A 27,996-nucleotide genomic window follows, 5' to 3' on the forward strand; every position below is an offset into this window, starting at 1 on the left:
GCTCATCCTCATCTTTTGTACCTTATCTATCTGACACTTCTCCAATCTGCAAATAGCTCTATGCTTGTTCTCTGCATCATTTTATCACTTGCTCTATATCAGTCCTTCCTTAAAAATGCCAACTACTCTACACATTCTGTCCTCATAAGCAGCCTCCTTCCATGTCTCTGCTTCACATTTGTACCTTTCTTCTCTCTTTTAAAGGTTGTGTCTTAAGTCTAGACCTTCCATTAAGAACAAGGTGAGGGAAAGTGACCATTTAACTATGTTTACTATTTGTGTCTTCCTTGGCCTTCTGATCATAGCTCTTATATATAACCTTTACGGAAGAAAAAGTTATATACATATATATATTTTTTCTTTTGAAGACTTCACAATGGGTGATGCAGCGATGGCAGATTTTGGGGCTGCTGCGCCCTTCCTCCGAAAGTCTGACAAGGAACGGCTAGAGGCTCAGACCCGTCCTTTTGATATCAAGACTGAAGTTTTCATCCCAGATCCTCAGGAAGAATATGTAAAAGCCAAAATCACCAGCCGTGAAGGAGGGAAAGCGACTGCTGATACTGTAGCTGGAAAGGTATGATTTATTCTGAGTGGCCGGTCATTGGCGTGGTGTAAGAAGTATCAGCTTGTAATAAAGCACTTTGAATGTCCAGTGTGTCTTACAAGGTTTTGCATAGTTATACAATTTGTAATCCTTATATTGATTTTTTTTAATTCCAGACAGTCACCGTGAACGAAAATGACATTCACCAACAAAACCCTCCCAAGTTCGATAAAATCGAGGACATGGCGATGCTGACCTTCCTGCATGAACCGGCCGTGCTGTACAACCTCAAAGAGCGTTATGCAGCCTGGATGATCTATGTGAGAGACAACAGCATGTTTATGATTCCGTCACGTTGTAGTGTATTCTAGAATCGCACTATTTATATTGTATCCCCTTATGTTATACATTACCTCTTGTTTCAAGAAAGATGATACAATTGTAGATTGAAAGTAAGTTATTCTGCTTCCTCCTAGACATATTCAGGGTTGTTCTGTGTGACGGTGAACCCCTACAAGTCGCTTCCGGTGTACAATGCAGAGGTTGTGGCTGCTTATCGCGGGAAGAAGAGGAGTGAAGCTCCACCGCACATCTTCTCCATCTCCGACAATGCCTACCAGTACATGTTGACAGGTCCGACAACTTCATTTTTTTTCTTTTCAATAAGTTTAACATATTCTTATCATCACCTGAAAAAAAAGCAAACCCAATATATACATCACATATAAGCTGGTAATATTTCTTGTAACTGTGAGACACTCAACAAGCTTTCTTCCTTTCCCTCGCAGATCGTGAGAACCAGTCCATTCTCATCACGTGAGTTTATCCCCTATAATGTCTTGTTCATATAATTTGGATACAATCGCTTAATTTCTCATTGTGTTCCTTAGTGGAGAATCTGGTGCAGGGAAGACTGTAAACACCAAACGTGTCATCCAGTACTTTGCCAGTATTGCTGCCATTGGAGGCAAAAAGGATTCAGCAAGTTCCAACAAGGTAATGGGCAATTCAATCACCTGGTAAAGTCAAATCACTGAGCGTGCAGTTAAAAAGTGGTTGAACTAAGAAAATAAAAGTGATAGTAACAGTTAAAGGAGTAGTCCCACAAGGAACATTTCTCACCTATCAACGGGATAGGTGATCAATGTATGATCACCGGGAGGCCTTGTCACTGGGACCCTCTCAATGACTAGAATATGGGTCCTGAGTTTATGGGGTTGATAGAAACTGCGAAGGGCTGCGCATACTTTTTTCCATCAGCCCCATGCATATACTTGACCACCACTATATTCAAAATCCTCCTCACCATGGTTGTATGGAAGAGGGAGAAAGAGGGATTCAGGCCCCCTATTATAGGGATCAGTGAGGAACCTAGTGGTGAGACTCTCAACAATCAAGCATTCATCTATCCTGTGCACTGCTTATGAATGTTATTAGTGTGGATACCCCTTTAACAGAAAATGTGTGAATCATGAATGAGAGGCATTGGAGATAGGATGAATGATTAGAGTGCCTTACCAATAGCCATAATTCTTCATTCTAGGGAACTCTGGAGGATCAAATTATCCAGGCTAATCCTGCACTAGAGGCATTTGGCAACGCTAAGACTCTGAGGAATGACAACTCCTCACGATTTGTAAGAATCTTCATTCTACAAGCCGCTTCTTTTCCATGTTACGTTCCTTGTTTATATTTCACTAGACACATAATCTGCTGCCTATTATTAACGTTTTTATACTATTCTCATACCCTGCACATGTCTTGGCTTATGTCCTCTGTATTTACTCCTGTCTGTTTGCTACTCTCCCAAGCAAAGGTGCTGACTTTCTATTTTACTATCTTCACACTCCTCAGGGTAAATTCATCCGAATCCACTTTGGGGCCACTGGAAAGCTGGCTTCTGCTGACATAGAAACCTGTGAGTTTAACCCCTCTGTCAACTTGATAAAACAAGTAGAGTAGTAATTAATTAGAACTTTTTTTAGGCTAGTGGTTCTCAACCATTTCACCATGAGGGAATCAATGAACTTCATGAACACATCAAACCCCATTGCATGGACAGAACATACAGTCACACATTTCTTAGACTTCCTCCTATACTGCTTGGCCAAATTTAGCCTGATTCATTGAGAGGGAAGTAAAACATTAAATGTCTTAAACATGTAGAATTTTATTTTAATATTCCCTGAATTTAATGTGGAATCTGCTGCGAGAAAACCCCAGAATGGGTTAACCCAGGGTTCTACTGAACGCCAGATGGGAAACACTGGTCTGCATGATGATTACATTTTATATGTTTCTAATTAGATAAAGCTATATTTAATATCAATATGATAAACAAGGGAAGATGAAAGTCTATGTTACCCATCACTGTTTCACTTATATCCCCATCTCATTTTTCTCTTCATTAAAGAGTACTTGCACTTTTTTAATGTACACAATCAGTCATTCTAAGCATTTTTTGCAATAGGTTTTATTAACCCATTAACCTCTGTACATTTTTATTACTTAACCCCTCTTCTGCTAGGCAGCTAGGTTAAGATTGGGCTGAGAAATCCATCTTCATCCAGCTACATAGGTATAGAGGGTGCTCCAGATGCGCCTGTACCTGTTCTCTATATAACAGCTGCAGACACAACTGTTCTGTTCCCATACTACAGTTTATTAGTAAGTTTCTCTATTATATATAATATATTTTTAATAGTGTACCCCCAATCTATCCCAACACCCCCAGTGTGTTTGAATCCTCTCCTGTCCCACTCATATGCCACCGTCCCCATGCGCTGTGAAGGGAAGCTGCTGTATCCTGCACACAGCATCTCTTTCCACAGCGCTTGCTCCCTGCCAGACAAGGTGCACTGAGAGGGGCTCAGTCAATTGGATGTACAATACTATATGTCATAACCCAATGCACTGAGCTCCTGTCAGTGTATCAGGTCTGACAGGGAGCAAGCGCTATGAGGAGAAAAGACGTCTGCAGAATAGACCCTTCACAGTGCCTAGGAATGGTGGCATATTAATGGAATGGGAGAGGGATAGGAGTAAAACACGGGGGATGTGGGACAGATTAGGAACACATGGCTATTAAAAATTATATATAATATAGACACATTAATAAACTGTAATATGGAAAAGAACAGTTGTGTCAGCAACTGCTCCATAGAGAATAGGTGCAAACACATCTAGGTGGAGTGCCCTCTACTATTATACAGTTAGGTGAAGATAGATTTCTCAACCCCATCTTTACCTAGCTGCATAGCAGAAGAGGGTTTTGTAAGAAAAATGTACAGAATAGGCTAATAAAACCGTTTGCTAAAATACTTAGAATTGCCTATTCTGTACATTAAAAAGTGTAGGGGCTCTTTAACTTTTAAAACTCAAGCTTTCTCATCTTTCAGATCTCCTGGAGAAATCCCGCTGCATCTTCCAGCTAAAGTCTGAAAGAAATTATCACATCTTCTACCAGATCTTGTCCAATAAAAAGCCTGAGCTTCTTGGTGGGTATTTCCTTGCTTAGGTTTGCAGAACATTACATATCATTGTGATATTCTATTATTATACACGATTCTTACTATTCTATTTCTTACTGACACATTTGTGGTTCTTAATTGCAGACATGCTTCTGGTCACTAACAACCCATATGATTATGCCTACATCTCCCAAGGAGAAGTCACAGTCGCCTCCATAGATGATGCTGACGAACTTATGGCAACAGATGTAAGGAAACCTATTTGGCTGAATCTTAATAAATTAATTGCACCTTCCACATTAATGAGGATTTAGCAATAATACAAAATATAATGAGGATTGTGATTTACAAAGACCACCATGGTTATACTCTTTTCTTACATATTCCCAATTAATGCCAACATGTCTTCTATTTTCTCATCTATCACTGTCTGCATTCCCTAAAAATATTCTATCTGCTTTGCTGTCTGTTCTACCTTCCTTAACACAGAATGCCTTTGATGTTCTGGGATTTACACCTGAAGAAAAAATTGGGGTTTACAAGTTAACTGGAGCTATTATGCATTCTGGAAACATGAAGTTTAAGCAGAAGCAAAGGGAAGAACAGGCCGAGCCTGATGGAACGGAAGGTATGTTATGTACTTCTTATGTAGGTTTATTAACAAGTTACAAATACAATAACACCAATAACCAAAACCACAAAGTCACAAACCACTGAGCGTCTGGAGTCCTTTCACATGCGATGCCAACGCCAAATTCTTCGTGTCTGTTGGTTCGACTTCATCAGAAACAGCGAGATACAGGCTTGCACGGGGCCTGAGTCAATCACAGAAACAATAACAATCGCACTTTTTGGTCATGTTGCACTCTTGTCAGAAGCTGTCCCGGCCCACGGTGCTCTAACAGCAGCAATTGCTAGGAAAATCTAAAGACGACCCCCTGCCAGATGGCGGAGGCCTTTTGGTCATCCGTGGTGCTCGTGGGTGCAACAGATAGGCAACGGTACCTCCTCCGACATCAATACTGAATGGAACAATGCTCTCGGTTGTAGTCATTCCAGATCGGCGCCACGGACCCTCATTGCATGCAATTCAGGGGCTTTTATTTGCCCAAACAAATGTCAAAATTATTCCCTGTTTCTTTTGAAAGCAACAGATTAGATGTAACTAGGGTATTGTAGTAAAACATATATTTTAGGTGAATCATTTTTATCAAGCTGCCTTTTGCGGGTAGCTAGATCAGTAATATGGGTAAGGTCTGTGTCTTAGTTCTTGTAAGGACATTTAATGAGTAGTAATCATCAAGTATCCTGGTAAACTTAAAAGGAATCTGTCAGTTAAAACAGGCTGTCCATACTGCCGGCATCATGTTATAGAGCAGGAGGAGCGGAGCAGATTGATATATAGTTTTATGGGGAAAGATTCAGTATAACTTGTATTTAATCATTTATATCTCTGCTCATGCTGAGCTAAACAGTCCAATAGGCGGAGCTATCAGTGTGTGACTGTACATACAAAGAAGGCTGTCAATCACTGATAGCTCCGCCCATTTGGACTGTTCAGCTCAGAATGTGCAGAGATATAAATGAATAAAATACAAGCTATACCGAATATTCCCCCATAATACTATATATAAATCTGCTCAACTCCTGCTCCATAACATGATGCCTCCAGTTTGGACAGCATGTTTGAGCTGAAACATTTCATTTAAACTCCCAAGTATGTTATCTCGGTCCCACATATATGTTTAATTGCAAGATGCTATATATATATATGTGTGTGTGTGTATGTATATATATATATATATATATATATATATATATCTACATCAATGGGAAGGTGAACATGCTCAGTTGTAGAATTTGGGGAACCCTGCATCCCCACACCATGATTGAGTATGAGCGTAAATCACTGAAATGGAATGTCTTCTGTGCCGTGTTCGACTGCAAACTGTATGGGCCGTTTTTCTTTGTGAAGTCCACAGTTACCGGCCTCTTCTTTCTGCACATGCTGGAAAATTGGTTAATTCCGCAACTGAATGATGACTGATCACACCTACCAGCAGGACGGTGCATCACCCTACTTTCACCTTCAAATTCGTGCCTTCCTCAAAGAGACCCTGCCTCAACACTGATTAGGAAGAAGGGGAAGAAATGAGCCAGCCCTCATGCAGTAGCCCCCGTGATTGCACAACTTAACTCTGCGCAATTTATTTACTTGTAGGGCTACATCAAGGACAAAACCTACATGCCGCCTCTGCCACGTAACCTTGATGAATTGTAAGAATTCAGGAAGCTGCAGAAATGTTAGGTAGAGTCTGGCAGGCATTCGATTACCGCATCAAAGTTTGTCCTGCCACCCACAGGGCTGACATTGAATCAACATCATGTGGATAAAACCTGGGATCCTTGTGCATCCTATAAATCAGAAAACAGCCTCTCCTGTATGTTGGTCGCTGAGTAATACATTTATTAAAGTGGGGCTTGCTTTAAAGAAACCCTGTATATATTTATGCTGAGCAAATAATTGCTGTGTTGAAGATTGATGACCCACGTTAGGGTCCTATTACTGCATTAATCTGTCTTGTAATGCAGAGGCTGACAAAGCTGCTTACCTAATGGGCCTAAACTCTGCTGACATCCTTAAGGGTTTGTGTCACCCTCGTGTCAAGGTGGGAAATGAGTATGTCACCAAGGGGCAGAATGTCCAACAGGTCAGGAATTTTTATTAAATAATGCCATATATGCTTTTTTCCACCTTCTTTTCCACACTTTTTCATTGTAGACCATTTCTCCATATTCAGGTGTATTATTCCATTGGTGCTCTGGCCAAGTCAGTGTATGAGAAGATGTTCCTGTGGATGGTGGTGAGAATTAACAGCACGCTGGAGACCAAGCAGCCCAGACAATACTTTATTGGTGTGCTGGACATTGCTGGATTTGAGATCTTTGATGTAAGTATTAGGTCAGACTTCTGAAAAAGAATATTGTACAGGGAATTAGTTATTTAATAACTGATAATCGTTCCCGCATGAACTCGCTCCTGTGCTGTTGCACAGAAGCGAGTATCGTTGGCTTGCAGCGGGGAGGCTAGAGGAGATTTTTCTCCTCGCTCTCCACCGCCCCTCTCCATTCACTTAACACAGCGGCCGTTCAATTATGAATGTCCACTGTGTTAAGTGAATGGAGAGGGGCGGGGGAAAGCAAGGAGTGAAATCTCCAGCCTCCCCCCTGCTGGCCACTTGGTCAGAGAGCTAGCGATACTTGCTCCTGTGCAGGAGCACTGGAGCGAGTATGTGCAGGAACGAGTGTCGGGCATCGTTTGCCCAACATTTGTCCCGTGTAAATGGGCCTTTATTTATACTAACCATAGATTTGCAATCCAGTTAAAAAATTTATTTTACTGTTAATTCAGGTAACGATAATTGACTATTTTTTAATAAAAAGTCATCAATATAGGCTAAAAATACAAAAAAAGTTAAATGAGTAAACTCCTAGCAGTGGTAGATCAGCAGACGTATCACCCTGAAGAGAAGAAAACCATAAAGTACACTTGAGTATTTTACCATTAGTTATGTGTTGTAATATTTTAAGCCAAGTGCTTCAGTAAGTTTTTGAAAGCTTTATGATAGATTACATAAGTGTTGGAACCATAGAATAAAGAAGCTAGACATAAAAAAATGATAGAGTATTTTTTTTGCCAGGAACGTTTTCAGTCTGATTATAATACTTTGGTGTTTATGGGACAGAGAGGCGTACTTTTTATACTTACTTGGCTCCCCATTCCTGCACTGTCACCTCTGGAAGCTCGCACTCAGTCTATGAGTCATAGGCCAAGTGCCAACTTCCAGGGGTGACAAAGAGAGAATACTTAGGAGCCAAATAGGTATAAAAAGTACACCCCAGACTTCATGTTTCCTGTCCTAAAAGGACTATAACTTTATGATGCTTGTAGGACATAACAGGTTCCCTTCAATCTATGAAAGCTCTTGTTATTTTGTTATTCTTCTTCTTTATTATGGTTCAGAATTTCCAAACCACCTGCGTCTACAATTTATCTTCATTTGTTTTCTATGTGTTTCTCCCCAGTTTAACAGCTTTGAGCAGCTCTGCATCAACTTCACTAATGAGAAGTTACAGCAGTTCTTCAACCACCACATGTTCGTGCTGGAGCAGGAGGAGTACAAAAAGGAGGGGATTGAATGGGAGTTTATAGACTTTGGCATGGATCTGCAGGCCTGTATTGATCTCATAGAGAAGGTGAGAGTATAGAAATCATGAAAACCATGGAGTTATGAAATTCGATGCTAAAAACATCTTTCCATTGTGCATATAATGTGCACTTACTGTAGCTGTGATTACATTTTATTAAAGGCTTGATGCTTCTGGTATGTTGTTAGCAGAACCTACGCATAGATTTTTCTTTTATTTCTCCCGTTGTGAAATGCAGCTAAAGGCACCATATTTCAGTAGTTCTGAGCCTTATGTACTTATAACAATTATGTCAGTTACATTTATGATAATACACCCACTATTCACACGTCCGTATATCGGCTGGGTTTTCATGCCTGGCCGAAATACGCTGTCCCTTTCTGCAGGGGGAGGAGGCAGGTTGGGCTGGGAGCTCCCGCCCTTTCTGCCCTTCGCCACTGTTTGCAATGGGAGGGGCGGGACGGGGGCAGAGCTAAGTCCCACCCCGCCCCACCCTCTCTCATTGCAAATTGTGGCGAGGGGCGGAGAGGGGGCGGTGAGGGGTGGGAGCTCAATGCACTGCTCCAGGCCTGGCCCCCCTCCTCCCTCTGTAGAAAGGGACACCGTATATTGGCAGGGCATGAAAACCCGGCAAATATACGGACGTGTGAATAAGCCCTTAAAGGGGTTGTCCCACGAAAGCAAGTGGGGTTAAGCACTTCTGTATGGCCATATTAATGCACTTTGTAATATACATCATGCATTAAATATTGGCCATACAGAAGTTATACACTTACCCCCTCCGGTGTTGGCGTCCCCGTCTCCATGGCGCCGACCGAAGCCTTCTTCTGCCTGGATTAGACGCGCTTGCGCTGTCTGCCCTTCTCTGTCCCGCTCCGGCGTGCTCGCGCCGCAGAGGTCTTCTGCGCATGCGCAGAAGACCTGTGCGACGCGAGCACGCCGGAGCGGCCCCTTCAGCGGGACAGAAGAAGCAGACAGCGCAAGCGCGTCTAATCCAGGCAGAAGAAGGCTTCGGTCGGCGCCATGGAAACGGGGACGCCAACACCGGAGGGGGTAAGTGTATAACTTCTGTATGGCCAATATTTAATGCACGATGTATATTACAAAGTGCATTAATATGGCCATACAGAAGTGCTTAACCCCACTTGCTTTCGTGGGACAACCCCTTTAAGATCATAAGCCCTTTCTCCTTGGACATACTGCAATTTTTTTTTAGCTTGACACACGTTGTAAAAGACTCTTTCTCTCCACAGCCTATGGGTATCATGTCCATCCTTGAAGAGGAGTGCATGTTTCCCAAAGCCTCTGACGTGACCTTTAAAGCAAAACTATATGATAATCATCTGGGCAAGTCCAACAATTTCCAGAAACCAAGGAACCCCAAAGGGAAGCCCGAGGCTCACTTTGCCCTGGTCCACTATGCTGGTACTGTGGACTATAACATTCTTGGCTGGCTGGTGAAGAACAAGGATCCATTGAATGAGACAGTTGTGGGGCTGTACCAGAAGTCCGCTCTCAAGCTGCTGGCACATCTATTTGCCAACTATGCTGGTGCCGAGTCAGGTAAAATCTCTCTCTTTAAATACTTCTATTGATTTTGTTTATAAAAGAACTGAAGACCAACAACATGTTTATCCTATCAACCTTCAGACAGTGGTGGCAAAGGCAAAGGAGGAAAGAAAAAGGGTTCTTCTTTCCAGACTGTGTCTGCTCTGCATAGGGTGAGGATCAAGCTTCAAATACTAGTCTGTGAAGCACAAATAAACATATCAATCACTATTTAATGATTGTCAGAAATAATAATTATCTGTAATGTTTGTGTCCATCTACAGTCTATGGGTGTCGCTTGTGTTTTCTAGGACATAAGTTTTTTGTGAACACCTTTTCTGTATTTCAACAGGAGAATCTTAACAAACTAATGACCAACCTGAAAACCACTCACCCGCATTTTGTGCGCTGTATCATCCCAAATGAGCGGAAGTCTCCAGGTAATGTTACATGAAATATAATTTGGATGTCTACGGAAGAATATTGACAATACTGTACTAACAGAGTATGTCAATATTATACTCCATGCAGTACGGTTGTTTCTGTACATCCCATAGAGTTGTATTCATCAACAATCAACATGCTTGACCACCACCCCAAACAACTCTCTAATATGGGGTCTTCCAATCTTGTGATCAGTTCAGTCCAAGTGGTCAGACACTCATTGACTGAACATTTTGTACCTATGAAATGTTGAAGGCTGGAATACCACCTTAGGCATCATCCATGTTTTTTTTCACTATTTTTGTGTTCTCGATGTGTCTTTTTTTGACAGGTGAGATGGACAATCCCTTGGTAATGCACCAACTCCGTTGTAATGGTGTGCTGGAAGGTATCAGAATCTGCAGAAAGGGATTTCCCAATCGCATCCTTTATGGTGATTTCAGACAGCGGTAGGTTTGAGTTCCCTTCATCATTTGAATTCTACATGAAATGTAATTAAACCCGTTTACTAAATATATTCTCTTTCACAGTTACCGAATCTTGAATCCTGCAGCCATACCTGAAGGGCAGTTCATAGATAGCAGAAAAGGAGCAGAAAAACTTCTAGGATCATTGGAGATTGATCACACTCAGTACAAGTTTGGGCATACCAAGGTGATACTATAATAACACTGCATCTAAAATGATAGAATGGCTTGGAGCCTTGTTAAAATATCAACTACTATTTCCATACAGGTGTTCTTCAAAGCTGGTCTTCTGGGTCTGCTGGAGGAAATGAGGGATGAGCGACTCTCTAGAATTATTACACGAATTCAAGCACAATCTCGAGGATTATTGATGAGAAGGGAATTCAAGAAGATTTTGGAGCGCAGGTGAATTGACCTATAGCACTAAAATCAAAGCCAATCGGTTGTCATATTTTTCTTCTTGTAGGACATGTAAAATGGTTATATTATATAGCTAATGTCTTTCCTAATTAACTTTATGTTGCTTCTTCTCAGAGATGCTCTTTTGGTAATTCAATGGAACATCCGTGCTTTCATGGGAGTCAAGAATTGGCCTTGGATGAAGCTGTATTTTAAGATTAAGCCCTTGCTGAAGAGTGCAGAGACAGAAAAGGAAATGGCGAACATGAAGGAAGAGTTCCAGAGGTTGAAAGAAGCACTGGAGAAATCTGAGGCTAGACGCAAAGAGTTGGAGGAGAAGATGGTCTCTTTGCTGCAAGAGAAGAATGATCTGCAGCTACAAGTTCAAGCTGTAAGTATGCAATATGAAAAAGAGTAGCAGTAAAATGATGTGACCTCATTGGGAAACCCATCAGAATTTTTTTCTTTCATTAAATTATAGGAGCAAGATAACTTAAATGATTCTGAGGAGAGATGTGACCAGCTAATCAAAAACAAGATCCAGCTAGAAGCCAAACTGAAAGAGCAAACCGAAAGACTGGAAGATGAGGAGGAGATGAATGCAGAACTGACCGCTAAAAAGAGGAAGCTAGAAGATGAATGTTCTGAGCTCAAGAAGGACATTGATGACTTAGAACTCACCTTAGCCAAAGTGGAAAAGGAGAAGCATGCCACTGAAAATAAGGTAATCATTTTTTTCTTTCATATGATAAGAAGTCATGTTTTTTCTTTTCTTTCTATGACTTTTTATCTCATATACCTATTTGTTTTTTGTAGGTCAAGAACCTGACTGAAGAAATGGCAGGTTTAGATGAAATTATCGCCAAACTTACCAAAGAGAAAAAGGCTCTACAAGAGGCTCACCAGCAAACCCTTGATGACCTTCAAGCGGAAGAAGACAAAGTCAGTGTTCTCACTAAATCAAAAGCCAAGCTTGAGCAGCAGGTGGATGATGTAAGTAGCACAAATAATTTAAACCTGTGCCTAAAGTTCTGTAAAAGAGTTCAGTGTGTACAGAACTGCTTGTTCCACACAGCTTGAAGGATCCCTGGAGCAGGAAAAGAAAATAAGAATGGATCTAGAAAGAGTCAAGCGTAAATTCGAAGGTGATCTGAAACTGACACAAGAGAATGTTATGGATCTTGAGAATGACAAGCAACAGCTTGAAGAGAAGTTGAAGAAGTAAGTATGATAGAATGCATTGCGTTATTATATAATTCAGTTATACCACAGGCAGATATGTCCACCATTACCTTAGCTCAAATTTGGTTAAGGACAATAATTTCTCATGAAACAAATCAATGCAATATTTCGACAATGCTAGCAGAGCCCTTGACAAGTTGCAATTTATATTTGAGACGCTAGTCATCTTGTGTCCAGAGATACTGTATCTAGACACATCCAACCAAGAAGAAAGGTAATGATGGACACATCTATACATGCAAATAGTCTTTTTTATGTTTCCTATACTACATGTATATAATATATTCTATCCTTATCTTCCTATTACAGGAAAGAATTTGAGATCAACCAGCAAAACAGCAAAATTGAAGATGAGCAATTACTAGGCATGCAGCTACAAAAGAAACTGAAAGAGCACCAGGTATACATGAGATTTTCTCTTTCACAGTATCCTCATATTGCCCGTTAAATGACCTAACATGATTCCAAATACAATTTAACAAGTTACACATGGACTTTTTGGGATACATCATGGCTGACCAGCTTTAGTGTTACTTTAAACTTATTACATTTCTACTTTTCTTTGGTAACTCAGTAACAATTTGCAAATATATTTTCACCTTCCCTTAGGCACGTATAGAAGAGCTGGAGGAAGAATTGGAAGCTGAGAGAACAGCAAGGGCCAAGGTAGAAAAGCTTCGCTCTGACCTGTCCAGAGAGTTGGAGGAAATCAGCGAGCGCTTGGAAGAAGCTGGAGGAGCCACCTCTGTGCAACTTGAACTCAACAAGAAACGGGAGGCAGAGTTCCTGAAACTCAGGAGAGATCTAGAAGAGTCCACTCTGCAATCAGAGGCCACTGCAGCTACTCTAAGAAAGAAGCATGCCGACTCCGTGGCTGAACTCAGTGAGCAGATTGATAACCTGCAGAGGGTCAAACAAAAACTGGAAAAAGAGAAGAGCGAACTCAAACTGGAGCTAGACGATGTAGCATCCAACATGGAGCAAGTGGTAAAAGCCAAGGTGAGAAAGGGAGATGAAAAATAAATACTCTTCTCTTTAGAGCTTTTTACTGATTATGAGAATGCATTAAAATGAACATGGAGCCATTAGCGTATGTAATATTTAGGCTTTCATTTACACAATTGTTATTTCACAAAAACATGGCTTACTAAAGTGGAGCTTGGAACAGGGTGTTATAGAGACTAATACAATAATACTATTTAAAATGTATACACCAGGTGAAAATGGATTAAGAATTTACAGAGACCATTTGTAAATTCAACTACTTTCGTAATTTCATTGCCATTATCTATGCTCAGGCCAACTTGGAGAAGATGTGTCGCACTTTAGAAGATCAAATGAATGAGCACCGGACGAAATATGAAGAGGCTCAAAGATCACTGAATGACATTATCTCCCAGAAGGCAAAGCTGCAAACAGAAAATGGGGAATTCTCACGCAGGCTAGATGAGAAAGAAGCCTTAGTATCTCAGCTGACTCGAGGAAAACAGACTTACACTCAACAGTTGGAGGACCTAAAGAGACAAATGGAAGAGGAGTCCAAGGTAATTAAGAAATGGTGTAAACTGTGTCTTAACGAGCAGTACTATAAATTATTGGTCAGATGATACTATACTCCGTTAAAACTCTAATACATCTATAGCAGCGCATCCCCTAAATGTTGGAGAAACTACAGGCAAATAGTGTCACTGCTCCATATTTTCTGGAGTTGCCCCCTAATCTCCACCCTGTGGAAAAAGGTGTTTAAAATGATAAAAACACTCTACCCCTTCTCAACTAAAGGCCCATTTACATGAAGCAATGATTGCTCAAAAATCGCTAAAAGGCAATCCTTCGAGCGATAATCGTTGCATCTAAACGCCCGTCCATCGTGCACTTTTCGTGCACGGCTAGCTGATCGTTAAATTCAGTCCAACCTGAAAATCGTCATTCAGCCTTATCAGTTCTCCACGAGGAGTGCTGATAGCATTTTTTCCCGCTGGAGAACAAAAGAACTGAAAGCAGATAAGAGCCCTTGGGCTATTAACTGCTTTCAGCTAAGGCTTCATTTGCACACTTAATTGCTCTTAAGTAGCTGAGTAGCTACTTAATACTTTATGCAAAATGATCGCTCAAAGCTGTCACTAAAACTGTTGTTTGAGCGATCCTTCAGCGATCATAGCTCCGTGTAAATGGGCCTTTCAAGTAAACCTGGGTTGGCACTTCTACTGTTAGGGATAATTACCCATTGGAATGCAGAATAGTTATCTGCCATATACTACACGCAACTCATCTTACAATAGCACGCAACTGGAAAAGGTCTGAAGTTTCTCCCATAAAGGAAGTAGCTTCTATAGTCTCATCCAACTGCACCTGCGAAAAAATGCTGGCAGTCCAAAATGGAACATTCGATCCCTTTATATCCAAATGGAACATTTGGCTGACAAATCATCCCTCAATTAATTAGCATACAAATCCCTCCACATATCACCCTTTCAAGTATCTCCATGTCTTATACCCCCTCCTTTCCCTAAAAGACCCTTTTGCCATAAAGTAAAAGCCTTCAAGTGGTACAATTAAGTTTCTATTTCCTCATTCACAGTTGATATCCAGTACCCAAGTGACGAACTACATTGACCTGAAAACTATTTTCTTTTCTTTTGTAAGAAGGAACATTAGTCTCATTACTATTCAGCAACATTGCATGGTTAAAATATTTATGTCACGGTACAGAAATTGTATTCTAATTAGAGATGAGCGAACGTGTTCGTCCGAACTTGATATCCGTGCGGATATTAGGGTGTTCGGGATGTTCGTTATTCGTAACGAACACCATGCGGTGTTCGGGTTACTTTCACTTCCTTCCCTGAGACGTTAGCGCGCTTTTCTGGCCAATTGAAAGACAGGGAAGGCATTACAACTTCCCCCTGCGTCGTTCAAGCCCTATACCACCCCCCTGCTGTGAGTGGCTGGGGAGATCAGGTGTCCGCCTAATATAAAAGTCAGCCCCTCCCGCGGCTCGCCTCAGATGCCGTGTGAGTTAGATGAGGGACAGTGCTGTTTGTACCGGAGCTGCTGTAGGGAAAGAATTGGTAGTTAGTGTAGGCTTCAAGACCCCCAAAGGTCCTTATTAGGGCCACTGATAGCTGTGTGTTGGCTGCTGTTAGCAGTGGCAATTTTTTTTTTCCTCAAAATCGGCTCTGCAGAGCGTTGCACCCGGCATTAGGGACAGAAGTGTTGCATAGGCAGGGAGAGTGTTAGGAGTGAGTGTAGCCTTCAAGAACCTCAACGGTCCTTTCTAGGGCCATATTTAACCGTGTGCAGTACTGTGCTGGCTGCTGTTAGCTGTGCTGCATATTTTTTTTCTTCTCAAAATCGCCTCTGCAGAGCATTGCACCCTCCATTGATACTGCAGGGAAAGAATTGTGTAGGCAGGGCCACAACACAGTTATTATTCATTGAATATACGCAGTGCGGCCTTTTGCTTGTAAAACAAGTGAAAAAAATTCTATTTGACCTGCCTCTGTCCGTCCTAAGGGCTGTGGACACGTGTCGGCTGTGTGTGCAACGTTTAAAAATCAGACGCACCCAGCTACGTTTTACTGCTGGCTTCGCCATTTGCTTTCCTTAATTGGGAAAAAAAATACCTGCTCTGCCAGAGTTATAATAACTCTGCTACCCTCAAGTTCTGTGCCACATTAGCAGGGCCACAGCACAGTTATTAAACTTCTCATGTTCATTGAATATACGCAGTGCTGCCTTTTGGTGGAAAAAAACTGAAAATAATTCTATTTGACCTGCCTCTGTCCGTCCTAAGGGTGGTGAACACGTGTCGGCTGCGTGTGCAACGTTTAAAAATCAGACGCACCCAGCTACGTTTTACTCCTGGCTTCGCCATTTGCTTTCCTTAATTGGGAAAAAAAATACCTGCTCTGCCAGAGTTAATAACTCTGCTACCCTCACGTTCTGTGACACATTAGCAGGGACACAGCACAGTTATTAAACTTAGATTATTCATTCACTAGAGGCAGTGGGGCCTTTCGTTTTCAAAAAAGGGAAAAAATTATATTTGGCTGCAGTCTTGCGCCAATTTATTTCCTGCCTGTGAAATCAAATCACTGGTAATACAGCATGCTGAGGGGTAGGGGTAGGCCTAGAGGATGTGGACGCGGCCGAGGACGCGGAGGGCCAAGTCAGGGTGTGGGCACAGGCCGAGCTCCTGATCCAGGTGTGTCGCAGCCGACTGCTGCGCGATTAGGAGAGAGGCACGTTTCTGGCGTCCCCACATTCATCGCCCAATTAATGGGTCCACGCGGGAGACGGTTATTAGAAAATGAGCAGTGTGAGCAGGTCCTGTCCTGGATGGCAGAAAGTGCTTCGAGCAACCTATCGTCAACACGCAGTTCTGAGCCGTCCACTGCTGCAAATCCGAATCCTCTGTCTGCTGCTCCTCCTTCCTCCCAGCCTCCTCACTCCACTACAATGACACCTGCTCAGGAGCGGGAACACTCCCAGGAACTGTTCTCGGGCCCCTGCTTAGATTGGGCAGCAGCGGTTCCTCTCCCACCAGAGGAGTTTATCGTCACTGATGCCCAACCATTCGAAAGTTCCCGGGGTCCGGGGGAAGAGGCTGGGGACTTCCGCCAACTGTCTCAACAACTTTCTGTGGGTGAGGAGGACGATGACGATCAGACACAGTTGTCTTGCAGTGAGGTAGTAGTAAGGGCAGTAAGTCCGAGGGAGCAGCGCACAGAGGATTCGGAGGAAGAGCAGCAGGACGATGAGGTGACTGACCCCACCTGGTGTGCAACGCTTACTCAGGAGGACAGGTCTTCAGAGGGGGAGTCAAGGGCATCAGCAGGGCAGGTTGCAAGAGGCAGTGCGGTGGCCAGGGGTAGAGGCAGGGCCAGACCGAATAATCCACCAACTGTTTCCCAAAGCGCCCCCTCGCGCCATGCCACCCTGCAGAGGCCGAGGTGCTCTAAGGTCTGGCAGTTTTTCACAGAGACGCCTGACGACCGACGAACAGTGGTGTGCAACCTTTGTCGCGCAAAGCTCAGCCGGGGAGCCAACACCAACAGCCTCACCACCACCACCATGCGCAGACATATGATGGCCAAGCACCCCACAAGGTGGGACGAAGGCCGTTCAGCGCCTCCGGTTTGCACCCCTGCCTCTCCCCCTGTGCCCCAACCTGCCACTGAGATGCAACCCCCCTCTCAGGACACAGGCACTACCGCCTCATGGCCTGCACCCACACCCTCATCTCCGCTGTCCTCGGCCCCATCCAGCAGTGTAGTTCAGCGCACCGTCCAGCCGTCGCTTGCGCAACTGTTGGAGCGCAAGCACAAGTACGCCGCCACGCACCCGCACGCTCAAACGTTAACCGTCCGCATAGCAAAATTCATCAGCCTTGAGATGCTGCCGTATAGGGTTGTGGAAACTGAGTCCTTAAAAAGTATCATGGAGGCGGCGGCCCCGCGCTACTCAGTTCCCAGTCGCCACTACTTTTCCCGATGTGCCGTCCCAGCCCTGCACGACCACGTCTCCCGCAACATTGTACGCGCCCTCACCAACGCGGTTACTGCCACGGTCCACTTAACAACGGACACGTGGACAAGCACAGGCGGGCAGGGCCACTACATCTCCCTGACGGCACATTGGGTGAATTTAGTGGAGGCTGGGACAGAGTCAGAGCCTGGGACCGCTCACGTCCTACCCACCCCCAGAATTGCGGGCCCCAGCTCGGTGGTGGTATCTGCGGAGGTGTATGCTTCCTCCACTAAAGCACCCTCCTCCTCCTCCTCTGTCTCGCAATCAAGATGTGTTAGCAGCAGCATGTCGCCAGCAGTCGGTGTCGCGCGGTGTGGCAGCACAGCGGTGGGCAAGCGTCAGCAGGCAGTGCTGAAACTACTCAGCTTAGGCGATAAGAGGCACACGGCCCACGAACTGCTGCAGGGTCTGACACAGCAGACCGACCGCTGGCTTGCGCCGCTGAGCCTCCAACCGGGCATGGTCGTGTGTGACAACGGCCGTAACCTGGTGGCGGCTCTGCAGCTCGGCAGCCTCACGCATGTGCCATGCCTGGCCCACGTCTTTAATTTGGTGGTTCAGCGCTTTCTGAAAAGCTACCCACGCTTGTCAGACCTGCTCGTAAAGGCGCGCCGGCTCTGCGCACATTTCCGCAAGTCCCACACGGACGCTGCCACCCTGCGCACCCTGCAACATCACTTTAAGCTGCCAGTGCACCGACTGCTGTGCGACGTGCCCACACGGTGGAACTCTACGCTCCACATGTTGGCCAGGCTCTATGAACAGCGTAGAGCTATAGTCGAATACCAACTCCAACATGGGCGGCGCAGTGGGAGTCAGCCTCCTCAATTCCTTTCAGAAGAGTGGGCCTGGTTGGCAGACATCTGCCATGTCCTTGGTAATTTTGAGGAGTCTACCCAGGTGGTGAGCGGCGATGCTACAATCATTAGCGTCACCATTCCTCTGCTATGCATCTTGAGAAATTCCCTGCAAAGCATAAAGGCAGCTGCTTTGCGCTCGGAAACGGGGGCGGGGGAAGACTGTATGCCACTGGATAGTCAGGGCACCCTCCTGTCTATTTCTCAGCGCGTACAGGAGGAGGAGGAGGAGCATGAGGAGGATGAGGAGGAGGGGGAAGAGACAGCTTGGCCCGCTGCTGACGGTACACCGTCTGATTGCCTGTCATCCTTTCAGCGTGTATGGCCTGAGGAGGAGGAGGAGGAGGAGGATCCTGAAAGTGATCTTCCTAGTGAAGACAGCCATGTGTTGCGTACTGGTACCCTGGCACACATGGCTGACTTCATGTTAGGATGCCTTTCTCGTGACCCTCGCGTTGCACGCATTCTGGCCACAACGGATTACTGGGTGTACACACTGCTCGACCCACGCTTTAAGGAGAACCTGCCCACTCTCATTCCCGAAGAGGAAAGGGGTTCGAGAGTGTTGCTATACCACAGGACCCTTGCGGACAAGCTGATGGTAAAATTCCCAGCCGACAGCGCTAGTGGCAGAAGGCGCAGTACCGAGGGCAAGGTAGCAGGGGAGGTGCGTAGATCGAGCAGCATGTACAGCCCAGGCAGTGCAACAGTCTTTAAGGGCCTGGACAGCTTTATGGCTCCCCACCAAGACTGTGTCACCGCTCCCCAGTCAAGGCTGAGTCGGCGGGAGCACTGTAAAAGGATGGTGAGGGAGTACGTGGCCGATCGCACGACCGTCCTCCGTGACGCCTCTGCCACCTACAACTACTGGGTGTCGAAGCTGGACACGTGGCCTGAACTAGCGCTGTATGCCCTGGAGGTGCTTGCTTGTCCTGCGGCTAGCGTCTTGTCGGAGAGGGTGTTTAGTGCGGCTGGGGGAATCATCACAGATAAGCGTAGCCGCTTGTCAACCGACAGTGCCGACAGGCTAACACTCATCAAGATGAACAAAGGCTGGATTTCCCCAGACTTCTGTTCTCCACCAGCGGACAGCAGCGATACGTAAGCAATACGTATTATGCACCCGCGGATGGAAGCTACGTTCTCTCTCACCATCCAAAACGGGGACATTTCTGCTTCATCAATCTGTGTCTAATATTCCTCCTCCTCCTCCTGCTCCTCCTCCTGAAACCTCACGTAATCACGCTGAACGGGCAATTTTTCTTAGGGCCACAAGGCTCACTCAAATAATTTTTCTGAACAATTTTTATAAGTTTCAATGCGCTTAAAAGCGTTGGAACTTTAACTTGAACCAATTTTTCGTTACACTGGGCTGCCTCCAGGCCTAGTTACCACTTAAGCCACATTAACCAAAGCGATTCACCTGCCATCTTGGTTGGGCATGGCCAATTTTTACTGAGGTACATTAGTACTGTTGGTACACCAATTTTTTGGGGCCCTCACCTACAGTGTAATCATAGCAATTTGTATGTTCTTCGCCTGCACTCATGGTACAGAAAGGTGTGTGGGGTTGGCCTACACTTTAGCTACATAAATGTAACTTGGGCCTTGGCTATACTAAGGCTACTGAAATGGAACTAAGACTGCGCTCCCACTATACTGCTGCTTCAGAATTGTTACTGGGGCCTGTCTTGAGTGCTACTATTGCTGACATAGAACGAAGACTGCGCTCCCGCTATACTGCTGCTTCGGAATTGTTACTGGGGCCTGTCTTGAGTGCTACTATTGCTGACATGGAACGAAGACTGCGCTCCCGCTATACTGCTGCTTCGGAATTGTTACTGGGGCCTGTCTTGAGTGCTACTATTGCTGACATGGAACGCAGACTGCGCTCCCGCTATACTGCTGCTTCGGAATTGTTACTGGGGCCTGTCTTGAGTGCTACTATTGCTGACATGGAACGAAGACTGCGCTCCCGCTATACTGCTGCTTCGGAATTGTTACTGGGGCCTGTCTTGAGTGCTACTATTGCTGACATGGAACGAAGACTGCGCTCCCGCTATACTGCTGCTTCGGAATTGTTACTGGGGCCTGTCTTGAGTGCTACTATTGCTGACATGGAACGAAGACTGCGCTCCTCCTATAATGCTGCTACTGATATGTTAGTGGGGCCTGTCCTAATGCTACGGCTGAAATGTTACGAATTCTGGGCTCTGCCTATACCGCTGCTAATGGTATGTCTCTGGGGTGTGGAAACAGAGGCTTCCCAAAGACATGATGGCGGCGAGGCCATTTCCCACCAACGCGGTTACTGTTAAGGTGCATATAACCACGGACACGTGGAGAGGACACGTAGTGCCTCAAAAACATCCCCCTCCTCCTCCAACAGGGAAAACATTCTTGGCAAATGTCTTTGCATTGGTTCGTCTGGTGGCAGTCCAAGAATTTCACCTTTACCGACACAACAAGAGAGCCCCCACACCATCCCCCCGCCAGGGCCCACTTAATCCTGGCCGCATTCCGAAAACCAACAAAATACAACCGTGCTACTAGGTCCGCAGTCACCACCACACTACCACCAACGCGGTTACTGTTAAGGTACATATTACCAGTCTGACTGGGGCATGCAGACACCTTGACAGAATGAATAGTGTGTGGCACATAGGTTCCCCATTGCTATGCCCACGTGTGCAGCTCCTGATGGCGGTGGCACAGGATTATATTTCTCATTGCTTCTGTACAGCATTGTGGGCTATCGCCCCGCCCCTTTTAAAGAGGGTCGCTGCCTAGCCGTGCCAACCCTCTGCAGTGTGTGCCTGCGGTTCCTCCTCATGGCAGACGCACTTCTAAATAGACATGAGGGTGGTGTGGCATGAGGGCAGCTGAAGGCTGCGTAGGGACACTTTGGTGTGCGCTGTGGGGGGAGGAGGGGGGGCGGTTGGTCAGCATGTAACCCAGGAGAAGTGGCAGCGGAGTGTCATCCAGGCAGTGATTGTGCTTTGTTGTAGCTAGTGTGGTGCTTAGCAAAGGTATGCCATGCTAATGAGGGCTTTTCAGAAGTAAAAGTTGTTGGGAGGGGGGAGGGCCAACTCTTGCCGGTATTGTGGCTTAATAGTGGGACCTGTGAACTTGAGATGCAGCCCAACATGTAGCCCCTCGCCTGCCCTATCAGTTTCTGTGTCATTCCCATCACTTTCTTGAATTGCCCAGATTTTCACACATGAAAACCTTAGCGAGCATCGGCGAAATACAAAAATGCTCTGGTCGCCCATTGACTTCAATGGGGTTCGTTATTCGAAACGAACCCTCGAACATCGCGGGAAGTTCGTTCCGAATAACGAACACCCGAACATTTTGGTGTTCGCTCATCTCTAATTCTAATGCAACAAATATGTAAACTATCTTTTATTCTCTGCTTATTATAAAACAGAGAACACATGTAAAGTGATTTAAAATCTCTTTCTTTCAAAAGGCTAAAAATGCTCTAGCCCATGCTCTTCAATCCGCTCGCCATGACTGTGATTTGCTCCGAGAGCAGTATGAAGAAGAACAAGAAGCCAAGGCAGAGTTGCAAAGAGTTTTGTCTAAAGCCAATTCTGAAGTGGCCCAATGGAGAACCAAATACGAGACCGATGCTATTCAAAGAACTGAGGAGCTAGAGGAGGCCAAGTGAGTGAAACTATTTAAGATATAAGCACATTAATTTTCTTCATACAGTTCATATGGAATTAACAGGACTTATTCATTAGACCCTACGCATCATTACATGCTTTCTTAGTTGGATGTGTTTTGTTACATTTTGTTTGGCTCCATCCCTATATTGCTCCAGTAATCCACTACTTCTATAACATAGGCAAGTATCTTAATACATCCCAGCTTTAAAATTCCTTTAAACAGATAAGCTTTTTGCTTGGATTATGTTTCATGCTTCTGTATAAGACGAGCATAAAGCTTGTTTGTTAGAAGGCTCTTCTTCATTCGAGTGGCCAAGGTGGGTGAACTGATTTGGCGAAGTGCATGATACCTGTTTGTTTTTGCATGCATGACTGGCTGATTTATTCATAGTTATTAAATATTTGCTCAGCTTAATGAATGTCTGTAAACTTTATTACACCTTGTCTGGTAGGAAAAAACTGGCACAAAGGCTTCAAGAGGCAGAAGAGGCTGTAGAGGCTGTCAATGCAAAATGTTCATCTCTTGAGAAGACAAAGCATCGCCTGCAAAATGAAATTGAGGACCTGATGGTTGACCTGGAGCGGTCTAATGCTGCATCTGCTGCCCTGGACAAAAAACAGAGGAATTTTGATAAGGTGATTATAAGCAACTAATGAGAAAGAAACATGGGAAATGTGTTGTAGTATATACTGTGTTTCCCCCTGTCTTATATTAATTTTTGCCCCAAAAGAGGCACAGGGTTTTATTTTTGGTGGGTGTCTTATACTCACCTAGCAGGCACCGTCTGGGTCCCTCTTGTTGGTCTCCAGCGCTCCTGCAGGCTTTCATGTGATCCTCAGCGTTGACAGAGCATTTCTTGCTGGAACTGGGCTTGAATACCCCGACTCCAGCAAGAGATTGCTCTGATTGGTTCACAAGTGCTACCTCAGCCAATTAGAGCCAGCGCTTGATAAACCAATCACAGCTATTCATTGAATGTCTGTGATTGGTTCATTGAGCAGCGGCACTGATTGGCTGAGGTAGCGTTGCGAACCAATCAGAGCGATCTCTTGCTAGAGACGGAATATTCAAGCCCCGTTACAAGCAAGAGATGCTCTGTCAGTGCACAGGACTACACAGGAGCCTGCCAGAGCGCCGGAGACTAGCGGGAGGGACCAAGACGGCGCCTGCTAGGTGAGTATTGCTTTTTTTTCATGTAGCGTAGCTAGGGTTTATTTTGGGGGTAGGGCTTATTTTTCAAGCACCCACACACACACACACACACCTGAAAATCAGGGTAGGGTTTATTATCGGGGTAGGTCTTAGTTTTCGGGAAATATGGTAGCATCTGTAATAAACTCTTTATTATCCAGATCTTAGCAGAGTGGAAACAGAAGTTTGAAGAGTCACAGGCTGAGTTAGAGTCATCTCAAAAAGAAGCTCGTTCACTTAGCACTGAGCTGTTCAAGCTAAAGAATGCCTATGAGGAGTCCCTAGAACATCTAGAGACTTTGAAGAGGGAAAACAAAAACCTCCAAGGTATGTTTTAAAATACAGATGATTATAATATCCTTTAGACTATCTTTACATGTTTGCTGCGCATTTGACACAGATCCCGCATAGATTCCCTGGCAAATCAGCGCCCCACAACTACGGTGCAGATTCTTCCGCACGCAGATTTCAAATCTCTGTGCAAAGTAAAAGATGTGACATTTTGAGGTGCATTCTGTACCAAATAGGTGCTGGGAAATCCGCTCCTAGATTTTCCCATTAAGGGCGCTTTCACATGACAGTTTTTGTGTTCAGTTCCAGGAGTGGGTCCAAAATATGGAAGAACTCCAAATCTTTCCATTTATACTTTCCCTCCACTCCTGGTTTTGGCTCACAAAAAGCTGAACACAAAAACTGTCATGTGAAAGCGCCCTAAGAGTGGCTAAATCCACATGCAGATCTTCAGATATACATGTGCATAGTCATGGCAGAAATCCGCCCATGTGAACAAAGCCTAACTATCAAATAAACAGACTTAAAATTCAAATTCCAGTCGATCCAGAGACTGGTTTGGCCACATGGTATTCTAAAGACCAAAAAAGCCTCATCAGTAGTAAAATCTGCTGGTCTAGCTCTACCCCATGCTTTACACTGCAGCTCTATGTGCTCCTTTTTCCTGCTCTGTATAGTCACATATTAACTTGAAAGTCCATAACCTCACTCCTCTGTTCTGCCTGCGTTTAGCCACCTGTATTTCTAGTTTTCGCGTCTGTTCTCGCTGCACTCATTCCAAGTTCCCGTCGGCATTCCAGGACAAACATAATAGTATCCATACTATAGATGAGCGAGTATACTCGCTAAAGGCAATTGCTCGAGCGAGCATTGCCTTTAGCGAGTATCTCCCCCGCTCGAGACTGAAGGTTCGGGTGCCGGGAGCGGGCATGGAGCTGCGGGGGAGAGCGGGGAGGAACGGAGGGGAGATCTCTCTCTCTCCTTCTCTCCCCCCCGCTCCCTCCTGCTGACTGCCGCTACTCACCGCTCCCCCGCGCCAGCACCCGAACCTGCAGTCTCGAGCGGGGGAGATACTCGCTAAAGGCAATGCTCGCTCGAGCAATTGACTTTAGCGAGTATACTCGCTCATCTCTAATCCATACGCTAGAGAAATCTGAAGAATGCTCTATTTCTGTGCGTGTGATATGGAGCCCTTTTATGGGCTCCTTGTAAATTGCTGTCCCTATGCAGGCATTGCAGGAGGGCACGTTTCGATACACATCTCCACTCTGAACAGAGCAGGAAATTTGGAAGAAAAAAAGCACACTGTGCATGTCCGTGACGTCAGATTCCCGAGCATGGGCAGTGCATACTCAGCCCATGCGTGGTTTCTGCCGACTCTTTGCCAGCAGAGCATATGGGCTGTGTATGTGTGACCCGCAGTGTTTTACGCTTACGCCCATGGACATAAGTCCTTATACCAAGGCATGTATATATGGATTTACAAAAAAAAAATTCATTCACAGAGGAAATCTCAGACCTCACAGAGCAACTTGGAGAAAGTGGAAAGAGCATACATGAACTGGAGAAAGTTAGAAAACAGCTAGAGCAGGAGAAGATGGAACTCCAGTCTGCTTTGGAAGAAGCTGAGGTGAGAACACCATAGTACATGGGCAGAAATTAATTTCTTTTGGATTTTGAAATATATTTTTGTTTTTCTAAGATGACTATAGCATAGAAACGTCTAGCTTTCCTTTCCAGGGTACTTTGGAACATGAAGAAGGAAAAATTTTACGTGCCCAACTTGAGTTCAACCAGATCAAGTCTGAGATTGAGCGTAAACTGTCAGAGAAGGATGAAGAAATGGAACAAGCCAAGAGGAACCACCAACGTTTGGTAGACTCACTTCAAGCCTCACTAGAAGCGGAGACTAGAAGCCGCAATGAGGCCCTAAGGATTAAAAAGAAGATGGAAGGAGACCTTAATGAAATGGAAATTCAGCTAAGTCAGGCCAATCGTGCTGCAGCTGAGGCCCACAAACACTTGAAGGTGGCACATGCCAGTCTTAAGGTATACTGTCTTGTTGAGAAATATTAATTTATAACCAAATTTAATTATATATGGAAACATACTCCTAACCATGTTATCGATCATAGGACACTCAAATTCAGTTGGATGATGTGACGAGAGCCAATGAAGACTTAAAAGAAAACACTGCGATTGTGGAAAGGAGAAACATGCTTCTCCAAGCTGAACTTGAGGAACTGCGGTCTCTGTTGGAGCAGACAGAGAGAGGGCGCAAGCTTGCAGAGCAAGAGTTGATAGAAACCAGTGAGAGAGTCCAACTTCTCCACTCTCAGGTCAGAGAGAACCCCTATTATCTTACTCTCCATAAAATATCCTGTCTTTTGTATGGTCTTCTTTTTTGTAACCCCAATACTCCTGAAACAAACACCCTTTTTTGCCTACGTTTTTTAAAGCCAGTATTTGTCCAATTCCATATTTTGGTGTTTTGCTATTAACTCCACCAATCTTTGGTCATAAATGTGTCATGTTGTGTCACACAGAACACAAGCCTGATCAATCAGAAGAAGAAAATGGAGTCTGATATTTCCCAACTACAGTCAGAAGTTGAAGAGGTAGTTCAGGAATGTCGTAATGCAGAGGAAAAGGCCAAGAAAGCGATCACAGATGTATGTATATTGTAAACAGAAAGTTCCAAGTCTTCAGTTTTTATCCACCGGCATGTCATAATGGCAAAGGAATTGGTAAAGAAATTATGTACTTTTTACACGTTCTTCTCATGACAGGCTGCCATGATGGCAGAGGAATTGAAGAAGGAACAAGACACCAGTTCTCACTTGGAGAGAATGAAGAAAAATATGGAGCAGACAATCAAGGACCTTCAGCAGCGTCTGGATGAGGCTGAGCAGATCGCCATGAAAGGTGGTAAGAAGCAGCTGCAGAAGCTGGAGGCTCGAGTCCGGGAACTGGACAATGAGCTGGAAGCGGAGCAGAAACGCAATGTAGAGTCTGTAAAGGGGGTGAGGAAGTATGAAAGACGCATCAAAGAACTCACTTACCAGGTATGGAGTAAGAACTTAAGTTATGGAATTTGTGTGCATTTAATGTAAAGAGATAAATGTTAATTTATATATCAGAGCTTTACTTCTGTATATCTATCCTTTGTCTCTATAGACTGAGGAGGACAAGAAGAACTTGGCGCGCCTGCAGGACCTTGTTGATAAGCTGCAACTTAAAGTGAAAGCTTATAAGAGACAAGCAGAAGAAGCTGTAAGTATACTGTACTAAGTTACCCAAACAAGTCCTCTTTCTTATTTATTAATCTACTTATCACAACATGTTTCACTGTATTTTACCTATAGGAGGAACAAGCCAACACAAACTTGGCAAAATTTCGTAAAGTCCAGCATGAGCTTGACGAAGCTGAGGAACGTGCAGACATTGCAGAGTCTCAAGTCAACAAACTAAGAGCTAAAAGTAGAGATGTGGGAGGAAAGGTCAGTGTGGTCAACTTCAATAACCTTGGTGCGATTTAAATAATTGAAGAACTCTCCCTAGAACAATAGTTAGATAATAGTTCAACAAAACAATCCACAACACGACTCCATGTTAATACTTTCTGGATCGGTGTTGACATCCATGATTCTCCTGTTACTATTGTTTCCTACATATGCGACCATCAATGGTGTGTTCTTCACTCTATAAACAAAGGCACATATTATGATTCTTAGCCCCTGGATGACCACATGATGTAATCCTTTAGGTCTACTGTAAGTTATAGAAGACCTATTATGTATTCATAAAGTAAAACCGTCCAGCTGACGGGCTGGGCTATTGATGTGCCATAACATGACCTCTTATAACTGCAACAGTCCACCATAGTCATAGGATAGTGTGAGCTGACAATATTCTAAATTATTTTAATTAACTGCTTGATTTATGTAACAGTTTTATCATCTTCTGATATATCCTTTTCTTGTATTCTGTTTCCACAGCAAAAACTCCACGATGAAGAGTAGATATGTTCCCAGAAGCTACAGATATCTTATTAAACTACTGTATATACTATGTAGACAAAATAAAGAGTGTCTGCAAAATGCAACCATGAATGTTTAGAATTG

General features: G+C 44.4%; 1 protein-coding gene across 1 annotated transcript; it reads left to right on the forward strand.

Annotated features, from left to right (window-relative positions):
* The first annotated feature begins 203 nt into the window (after positions 1 to 203).
* On the forward strand, positions 204 to 27,977 carry LOC136628247 (myosin-6). Its single transcript, XM_066603993.1, has 38 exons — positions 204 to 241; positions 369 to 577; positions 724 to 867; positions 1,024 to 1,180; positions 1,336 to 1,363; positions 1,438 to 1,543; positions 2,091 to 2,183; positions 2,402 to 2,465; positions 3,946 to 4,044; positions 4,162 to 4,265; positions 4,507 to 4,645; positions 6,610 to 6,728; positions 6,819 to 6,968; positions 8,104 to 8,274; positions 9,480 to 9,789; positions 9,877 to 9,947; positions 10,127 to 10,214; positions 10,550 to 10,667; positions 10,749 to 10,872; positions 10,954 to 11,090; positions 11,220 to 11,475; positions 11,566 to 11,808; positions 11,901 to 12,077; positions 12,160 to 12,305; positions 12,636 to 12,726; positions 12,936 to 13,325; positions 13,625 to 13,870; positions 22,188 to 22,384; positions 22,842 to 23,025; positions 23,743 to 23,908; positions 25,378 to 25,502; positions 25,613 to 25,921; positions 26,008 to 26,211; positions 26,419 to 26,544; positions 26,662 to 26,937; positions 27,050 to 27,145; positions 27,238 to 27,372; positions 27,871 to 27,977. Exons 2-38 carry the CDS (start codon positions 377 to 379, stop codon positions 27,892 to 27,894), a joined length of 5,814 nt encoding a protein of 1,937 aa, XP_066460090.1. The 5' UTR covers positions 204 to 241; positions 369 to 376; the 3' UTR covers positions 27,895 to 27,977.
* Positions 27,978 to 27,996: the final 19 nt, after the last annotated feature.

Source organism: Eleutherodactylus coqui, chromosome 5 (genome assembly GCF_035609145.1).
Source record: "Eleutherodactylus coqui strain aEleCoq1 chromosome 5, aEleCoq1.hap1, whole genome shotgun sequence".
NCBI classification, from domain to species: domain Eukaryota; kingdom Metazoa; phylum Chordata; class Amphibia; order Anura; family Eleutherodactylidae; genus Eleutherodactylus; species Eleutherodactylus coqui.